The sequence below is a fragment of the Hordeum vulgare genome, chromosome 2H (assembly GCF_904849725.1).
Source record: "Hordeum vulgare subsp. vulgare chromosome 2H, MorexV3_pseudomolecules_assembly, whole genome shotgun sequence".
NCBI classification, from domain to species: Eukaryota; Viridiplantae; Streptophyta; class Magnoliopsida; order Poales; family Poaceae; genus Hordeum; species Hordeum vulgare.
The window spans coordinates 219,451,314-219,460,825 of NC_058519.1; the positions used below are offsets into that span (position 1 = coordinate 219,451,314).

General features: G+C 48.1%; 1 protein-coding gene across 1 annotated transcript; it reads left to right on the forward strand.

Moving 5' to 3' along the window:
• The first annotated feature begins 3,604 nt into the window (after nucleotides 1-3,604).
• LOC123425916 (ankyrin repeat domain-containing protein 13C-like) lies at nucleotides 3,605-6,748 on the forward strand. The gene is made up of 2 exons (XM_045109679.1): nucleotides 3,605-5,249; nucleotides 6,188-6,748. The coding sequence occupies exons 1-2, from the start codon at nucleotides 3,795-3,797 to the stop codon at nucleotides 6,530-6,532; spliced, it is 1,800 nt and encodes a 599-aa protein (XP_044965614.1). The 5' UTR covers nucleotides 3,605-3,794; the 3' UTR covers nucleotides 6,533-6,748.
• The last annotated feature ends 2,764 nt before the right edge of the window (nucleotides 6,749-9,512 follow it).

Sequence of the window (9,512 nt, forward strand, 5' to 3'; positions counted from 1 at the left end):
TATGGACTGCGATTGTATCAATGCAAAAAACAACAGAAATTGAGATGAAATGTGGGATAGAGAGCAGGGTTATTGAGAGAGTTGTAGATACTTAGGGAGCTCCTCACATGATTGTCTTAATGATGTAATCGAGTTATCAAGTGACAACACTTGCATATAGTCAGAAAACCTTGACTATCCTTGATCAACTGGCTAGCCAACTAGAGGCTTGCTAGGGACATTGTTTTGTCTATGTATCCACACATGTATCTATGTTTTCATTCAATACAATTATAGCATGGATAATAAACGATTATCTTGAAACAGGAAATATAATAATAAATATTTTATCATTGCCTCTAGGGCATATTTCCAATAGATGTTTCTGCACATGTATGAGCATGAGAACAAGAGAGACATACACGCGTGCTCCTCCTCCACCGCCACCCGCCTGGCATCATCATGACGCGCCTCTTGTCGGCACCTCTTCGAGAGCTGAAATGTTTTGCTATAGTGGAAATTGAATACGAACGTTGCACATCTTCAACGCGTGCCTATTCGTTTCGTCTCCCTCTTTTGCTTCGCCTCCCGTTCTTGTTTGTTCGCCTCCTTCTCCTCTGCCTATAAAAGAGAGGTCCCTCCTCTCCAGAGAGACACATTAGATCATCATCTTCCTCTCGCCGTCAAGTTCCAAACCCTTAGCTGCTGCTAAGTTCTTCCCCACCCCGTCTTCCGGCATGCGCCGTAGGTCGGGATAGTAGGCCTCCGAAACCCCGCCGCTTTGTTTCTGTACGGGAGAAGGGTGATAAGGTTTTTGGGGAGCGCTCTGCGCAACAACTGGCTTCTTCATTACAGACACTACTGACGCTGACGACCACTTCTCGTACAACGACTTCTTCCTCGACATCAACAACCTCTTCAATAACATGGCCGGTGATGACGTCAACGCCAATCCCACTGTTTCTGCTATTGCAACTCGATATGTGTTCGTGACGCAACTCAGTATGTGTTCGTGTTCTTCTTATTTCAGATCATGTTGCTCAAAAGTGATGATGGTGGGATTACATTGGTTCAATCTCACTATGTGGAAAAGATCTTGAGTCACTTTGGTTATAGTGACTACAAGACCTCTCCAACACCTTATGGTGCTAGCGTGTTGCGTCGAAATAATCAAAGAACCGCTAGAGTTCAATTGAAATACTCTCAGATAATTGGTTTGCGTATGTATTTAGCGAGCGCTACGAGACCTGACATCTCTGTTGATGTTAGCAAACTGAGTTGGTTTGTCTCAAAACCAAGAGATGATCATTGGAAAGCTCTAGAAAGAGTTATGCGCTATTTGAAGGGCACTATGAGTTATGGAATTCACTACACTGGGTACCAAAAGGTACTTGAAGGGTATATTGACTCAAAATGGATCTATGATGCTGATGTGATAAAGGCCACGAGTGGATATGTATTCACTCATGGTCTTGGTGCTGTTTCTTGGAAGTCTTGCAAGCAAACGATCTTAACGAGGTCAAAATGGAAGCAAAACTCACAACACTAGATACAACTACGGTTAAAGCAGATTGGCTTCGTTGGCTCTTGAATGACTTACCGGTTGTTGAGAAACCTCTACCATGTGTTCTTATGAACTGCGACAATCAAACTGTGATCGCCAGAATGAGTAGTTCAAAGGATAACATGAAGTCATCAAGACATGTTTAGACAAGGTTAAAATCTGTCAAGAAAATGATGAACTCCGAAATTATTGCATTGGGTTATATCTAAACATCTAAAAATCTGGCAGATCCTTTTCCTAAGGGTCTATCATGCAATGTGATAGATAATGCATCAAAGGAGACGGGTATGAGACCCACAATGTGAGTTGTTCACAGTGGCAACCTATTCCATGTGATCGGAGATCCCATGAATTAGATGTGGAAGATAAGTTGTTGGTCAACTAAGAGGAAATTATCCTTACCATTGATAATACTACTCCATGAAGATGCAATACTTTCTTAATCTGCATGGCGGGTTGATATATATCTTAATATGTTCTAAGTGGCTTATTGAAGCAGAGATGTTGTCCTGCAGGACATCTTTTGAAGACCACACCCACATGAGTGTGATTGTTAACACCGCAATCTATGAGAGTAGGGTGCTCTCTAGTAAACTCATGAAAGGCCTCGGAGTATGACGCATAAGCTCCACCCACGGGGAAGTCCCACGATAGCCTAGTATCGGTCAAGGCTCTATGTGAAGCTAGATTCACAGAAAACTTGTAGTTCAAGGCATAGTCCACTGTTCAAGTTGCTTACTAGAGTAGCATAGAGTACTAGGTGGAAGTTCAACTTAACACTCTCCACTGCAGTACCGGTATATACATAGTATTTTCGAACTAAAGGCAAATTTTGTGTGCCTGTGAGCCGGTGGGGGATTGTTGGAATTCAACCGTTTTGGGCCAGCCCAATGACCAATTTTGGAATTCCTAATAAATCCTAGAGACCCACTTAGCCCATTCGTGCAAGGCAAGAGGTGGAACTAAAGTTTAGTCCCGCATTGCTAGTTTGGTAGGAGTTGGACCTTCATATAAGGGAGGATATTTCCACACATGTATGAGCATGAGAACAAGAGACACACACACACACACGCTCCTCCTCCTGTGCCGCTCGCCTCGCATGCACCTCTTCGACGGATGCATGTTCGTTTCGTCTCAGATCGGGACATTAGGCCACCGAAAGCCCGTCGCTTTGAGTTCAGTACAAGAGAAGGGTGATAAGGTTTTTGGGGAGCGCTCTGAGCGACTACTGGCTTCTTCATCACGGACGTCACGGACGCCGACGACCACTTCCTAGACGACGACTTCTTCCCCGACGTCAACAACCTCTTCGACAACATGGTCGGTGACGACGTCAATGCCAATCACACTTCTGCTAGTGATGCAACTCACTATGTATTCGTGTTCTTCTTGTTTTAGTTCCTGCCGCAACTTCTTGTTCTAGTTTCTTTTCTAGATATGTTCTGTTCATACTTATCAGTTCACATGCTACTCGCATACTCTCTATATGGTCGCATCTCTTGTCTTATAATTGTTATGGTATTCATGATTTATCTACTATTTCTGCTAGCAAAATCACATAATAAATCGCTCATATTTTCAGCAGTAACAATGTTTTTCGCTTACAACTCACACCGGATAGAGATCTTCACGTCCCATGCACCTAACAGCCTTATATTTTTTTTCATGGGGACTTATCTTAAGAATCCCAAATAGGCAACAAATGTTCATTAGGAAGGATGGTATCTACGAACGTTCTTGTGACAATTTTTTACACCAGACTTGGCAATGTTGACATCATAGGATTTTGCTGTGAAAATTACCCGTGTTTACTTGAAAATTTTGCTATGTACCCGCAACATGAATTGTCGCGAAAAATGTTTACTTTGAGTGAGTACAATGATTGACCGTACAGTAGCAAGTACTCCATCCGTTTTAAAATAAATGTATCAATTTTATATTAGTTCAATAGAAAGTTGCACTAAAATTAAAATATTTATTTTGAAACAGGGGAAGTACTTATCTTGCATCATTAGTAAATAGGACATGAATGAGCCCGGCTAGGCCCGGTCCATCTTTAGCCCATCCTTGACACCACTCTCTCGTCTATCTTGTTTCTTCCCCGGCTGGTTCACCACCCAACGGTTCCAACCTCCACCGCTCCCCACTCCACTCGATCCCCACGCGCGCACGCATCCCTCCCCACAGCCGAGGAAGAGAGCCCAACAAGAATCCCAAGAGGAGAGCTCCTATCCCCGACCAGGAGCGGGCAATGTCAGTTCAGGACCCGTCCCCCGCGCCGCGACCCAAGCGCACGTCGTCCGCGCCGATCCGACCCTGCGACTACGCGCACAGCCCGGCGCACCACTGCGTCGCGCTGCGGGACGCCGCCGGCATCTCCGCCATCCTCGCCGGCCTCCCGCCCCTCGCCCACCCCTCGCGCATCCTCTCCGCCGCCGACGCCGCGCGCGAGGCCCGCCTCTCGGCCTCTGTCTCCGCGGCGCTCGACCGCCGCGACGTCCCAGGTGGGGACACCGCGCTCCACCTCGCCGTGCGGCTCCGGCTCCCCTCCCTCGCCTCCGCGCTCGCCGCCGCCGGCGCCGACCCCACGCTCCAGAACCACGCCGGGTGGACGCCGCTCCAGGAGGCGCTCTGCCTTGGATGCAAGGACATCGCGGCCTTCCTCCTCCGCGCTCACCGCCTGGCGGCCTGGGCCAAGCTCCGCCGCCGGGCGCCCGCGCTCTCCGCCGCGCTGAGCCGGGTCCAGGACTTCTATCTCGAGGTGGATTTCCACTTCGAGAGCTCCGTCGTGCCGCTCCTCTCGCGCGCCGCGCCGTCGGACACCTACCGGATATGGAAGCGCGGCGCCAACCTGCGCGCGGACACCACCCTCGCCGGCTTCGACGGCCTCCGCATTCGGCGCGCCGACCACTCTTTCCTCTTTTTCGGTGAGGAGACTGAGGCCGGCGGCCGACGCCTTCCCCCGGGATCGCTCCTTGTGCTCCACCGCGGCAAGCGCGAGGTGCATGACGCGTTCGCCGCGGCCGCGGCCGCCGGTGACGAGGATGCAGCCACCTCCGACGCGGCCGCCTACAGGCCGGGGCTCAACATCACCTCCGCGAGGCTCGTTCAGAGAACCACTTGGCTGCGCAAGGAGAAGACGGAGAGCGTTGGGGAGTGGAAGGCGAGGGTGTTCGACGTCCACAACGTCGTCTTCTCCTTCCGCACGCTCAAGGCAGCCAGCACGGGCCGCAAGGACTTGACCTTCGAGTTTGCCGGAGATGACGACGAGGAGTTCTTGCCGCTGGAGATCCGGGATGATGACGAGGACGGCGATTTCTTAGTCGCCGACATCCCCCCGCCCCCGCCACGGCGCAGCTGCTACGTGCCTGGCCGGCGCAGCGTGGCAGGGCCACCCTCCCATATGGGGACGCCGCAGAGGAGGAGGAACAGCGTGGACGTGCCGCGACGGCTGCCAACCTGTGCATCCGTGGGCCGCGGCGAGGACGGCGTCTTCAGCCGGAACGCCACGACCGGGGGAGCCAAGTGGAAGGAGGAGGAGACGGTGAAGACACTGCGGCCAACCGTGTGGCTCACTGAGGACTTCCCGCTGAGCGTCGACGAGTTCTTGCCTCTGCTGGACATCTTGGCTACCCGTGTGCGCGCCGTCCGCCGCCTCCGTGAGCTGCTCACCACCAAGTTCCCGACTGGGACATTCCCGGTCAAGGTAACGTTCAGTCTACTTTCCTGCTCTAGCGGCAACCCAAGTTATGGTACTGTTTCTTCGCAAATAACTTCCTCAGTTTCATTGCTTGTGCAAATTTGACAAGAATTTATAAGCCCTATGTAGCACTTAAACATGGTGAATCAAGCAATGTCAACACCCAGAAGTTATCTGAGGCCTTGTTTGGTTCATAAGTCCTAGGACTTTTTTTAGTCTCGACTTATAAGTCCCGAGTCCCTAAAAAGTTCCTACCTGTTTGGTTCCTAGGACTTAATATGGACTAAAAGACCATATTACAACTATAAGTCCCTGTAAGACTCATAAGTCCGAAATGCCCACTTTAAGTCCTCATAAGTCCCTCCTGTTTGGTTTAGATGGGACTTAAAGGGACTTATAAGTTCTAAGTCCCTAATAAGTCCCTGTAACCAAACACCCCCTGAATCAAGCAAGATAAGTAATGAATCATGTGCTATTGGGACTATCTAGCTGTTTGTATCACCAAGAACAGCAACCAGGGGCAGCATATGCAGTGAAAGCTCGACTTGTGTTTATGCGGGGCGGTTTGTAGGAAAACAATTTATAAGTTCAGATGCTTATCTGCATGGTGCATTGCCCTGGAGCAGGCAATTTCCAGGTTGGATGAATGGGGAGTTGAGTAGTAAAGGGAGCAGTATCCATTGCACTACCACTTTCTAAAATATCCTTTTTCTTAATTATTATCGTGTTCTGAAGACTACATCATAATACTGATTCTCAAGAATTTATTGTTGGAACTTGGGAACACACAATGCGCTGCCTATAGGCATTAGTCATAGGAATTAGTTGGATGCAGCTATGGACTAGAGATGGTGTAACTCAGTTTGGATTTGGTCGTTCATGCTGGCTTGTGATTTGTTGCTATCTGTGGACTCAGCTAGTTCATAACTTTGTTGTTGATGCAGGTTGCGATCCCTGTTGTTCCGACTGTGAGGGTAGTCATCACCTTCAACAAGTTTGTTCCCCTGGTAGAGCCAGAGGAGTTCTTCACGCCGATGTCGAGCCCCAGCCTGCTGGCGAGCCCTGGTCCGGGGTCCATCATGCCTAAGCCAGACACCCACAAGAGCTCGTATCTGAGGTGGACATCCAAGAACTCGAGAGCAAAGCCAGTGAACCTGTCGCAGGTCGCGGACAACACCGACCCCTTCACCATCCCCAGCGACTACACCTGGGTAAACCTGGGTGCCACCAAGTCCCAAGACAAGAAGCTATCCAAGACCAGTAAAAAGGGCAAGAGCAAAGAGACCTAACTAAACCAACTAGCGGTTTGAATTGATCATCTGGTCTCTATTTAGTGGGGAGCTAATATACCATGACCCAGAACCTGTAATTACCAAGCATCTGGGAGGAGCCCCGGGTTAGGGTTTAGGTTGGCGACGAAGAACGGAAGCAGCTAGTGTGGAACCTCTTATGTTTTACCTTTTGTTGATTGACCCTTCTTCTTCAGCAATATTGTTGTACTTGTACACACTGGGTGGCGCCAAATTGCACATGCTGCTCTTGCTTAAAGATCCTTCTGATTTAAAAAAAAAGAGAGAATGTATTGCACATTCCTATTCTTTGCCTGTGTTTCAGTTCTTCTGTGTACGTCTGTTGTGTTTGAGATTTGGGAGTGTTCTCCTTGGTGCATCCCCAAGCACAATGTGGGATCCTTTTTTCCTGGAAAGCAAAATGATGGACGAATGGTCGTTGTGCGTTTGGTTCGTGGATCGATGAGTTCAATGGATCTTTTCTTTTTCTCTCTCTGGTGCGGATGAATATGATGGCTGCGGCTTCTGCAAAAGATGCGTTAGCGTGTTGTATGTCCGCGCTTTGTAGGGCAGAATCATTGGCATGCATGCATGCTTTACCCCAAAGATGGCTGGCACAGACATTCCTTCCTTCCTAGTGAATACGTAGCCTGTTTCACCCACATACAAATGGCGTGTTACCTTCAACCAGACTGAGTTACAAACTGAAAGGTCTTACTCGCATCAGCACGAATCTTAAAGCAAGTCAGAGCCTGGCTCACTGATAACTCTCCAATCAACAATTTTCTGCAAATCAGGTGCAAAAGGGAGGCAACACGTTCGTGACGGTACAAGGTGAAATCAAGCAGAGATGACGGGAGATGGGAATTGGCCGAGGCGGGATGTCAAAAATCTAGCCTCGGCGCCCCCATTTACTTGGTCACTATTAGCTCTTCAGAGAAGCACTTCCTTTGTTCTTAGCACCAACGACAACAATGACTAAGATCTGCGCATGCGGCGGAGGCGGTGAACGCGACAGGAGCACTCTCCGGCAGCAGGAGCTACTTCTTTCCTTTATCTTGGCCACTGTCTGCTCCTCCTCGACCCAGCCATGCCCCCTTCCTCATCATCATCTCTGAAACCGGTAAGCATCATGGAACCCCCCTTTCTCCCTATGTTAGGTCGCTTCTTAGGTTGTTAGGCAAGGCGTAGGATCGGTTCTCATTGCTCATCGCACTCTCGATGTTGCCTAGGTTACGGATGAACGAATGTAGCTGGTATTTCAGGCAGCAACATTAATAACTACGATTTAGGCATGACTCATGTTGATCCACGAGAGAGTTGTTCGTCCTGGTGACAACCGCAATGACAGAGAGGCTTTATTGATGCTTCGAATGAAAATAACACCTTTTGCTAGGCTTGTGCAGACATTCACGGGCAGGGGGCTGCTACAAGATAGCATCCACACCTGTGTGGAAGAGCAAGTAGCCATGTTCCTCCATATTATTGGTCATAACCAGAGGTTCGGGGTTATGCACAACACGTTCAGGAGATCAATGGATACCATTTCCAGGTACTTCAGGAAAGTGTTGTATGATGTTAGGGAACTCATAGGAGAGATGATAATGTCACCAACCATCCGGATTCCTAGCAAGATTTCCACTAGCTCAAGATCCATACTTCAAGGTGAGCACTGACAATATGTAGTTCATGCCTTGACATGCTTCTATTGTTCTGTTATAGCCATAACACCATCTTATAATGCAATTTCAGGATTGCATTATGGTAATAGATGGTAGTCATGTCACTACTAGCGTGTTGAGGTCGCAATCTGCAACATCTAGGGCAGAAAGCACTACACAAGACAAAATGTTCTTTCTGCTATTGACTTCAATTCGAAGTTCACATATGTGTTGGCTGGCTGGGAAGGATCAACACATGAGTCGACCCGTTGGCATCAATATTCCCGATAGCAGGTTCTACCTAGGAGATGCATGCGATGCATGTCCGCGAGGTGTTCTTCCACCCTTCAGGAAAACCAGGTACCATATGAACGAGTCCGCTGGTAGAAACTATCCTAGGACTCTACATGTACTGTTTAATCTTAGACACTCCATCCTTAGAGTTACGGTTGAGAGGGCATTGTAGCTCTGACGAATAGGTTTAAGATCCTAGATGAGAAGCGATTCAACACATCCCCCACCCAGGTTAGGCTTGTTCTTGTTTGTTGCATTCTGAATAACTGGATCTGCAATGGGTTTGTTATAAACTGGTGCCGGAGGAGGAAGAGGTGACGACAAGCTATGTTGTCCGCTACGACCATAGTGTTTACGCATTTGATAACGGAGCCTATAAGAACAAAAGGATGGAGTGGACACAGAGAATGTGGGAAAACAAAGGCCAAACAAGGATCTGGAGAAGAAGAAGAAGAGCAAGAACATCATGAAAAGAGAAGAAGTAGCATAAGAGGAGAAGAAGCATCTGTACAAGAAAAAAAACAATAGCAGAATAATAAGAGGACTTGGATGGACTTCCAACTAGTTCGGCATTGATGAACTTTCCCCTATTCATGCATTCGAATGTTGTATTTGTAATACTATTTGTTAGTAGCTAGGATGAATTGCGATTTGTTTCCTAGCTAGGACTGGAACTATGTTTGGATCGTCCATGGTAAGGTCACCACTAGTGAGATATGGTGATAGCACCTTATGGAGTTTGCAACCAAATAACGTGTAGTCTATGCACCCAATGCACTGCATGCAACTAAACGGCGGGTCAATATTTGTTCCATAATGCAGGCAACCTAGATGCGAGCAACCAAACTATGTGTAGATGTTGGATTTGACCTATTTTACCTCAGCCAAACCCTTATGAGACAAACATGCAAAGATGCAAAAAACCATGCAGGTAACCAAACACACTAAAAGGTATCTGGATCTAACATACATAAGATAAGTTAGAGAACATGGGAAATGCTCCATGCCCCAACTTCGGTAGTAAT

Excerpts from the sequence above, each read along its gene's own strand:
- LOC123425916 (XM_045109679.1), top strand. The coding sequence starts at position 3,795 with ATGTCAGTTCAGGACCCGTCCCCCGCGCCGCGACCCAAGCGCACGTCG. Across the intron at positions 5,250-6,187 it reads CTGGGACATTCCCGGTCAAG|GTTGCGATCCCTGTTGTTCC; the intron begins GTAACGTTCAGT and ends TTGTTGATGCAG.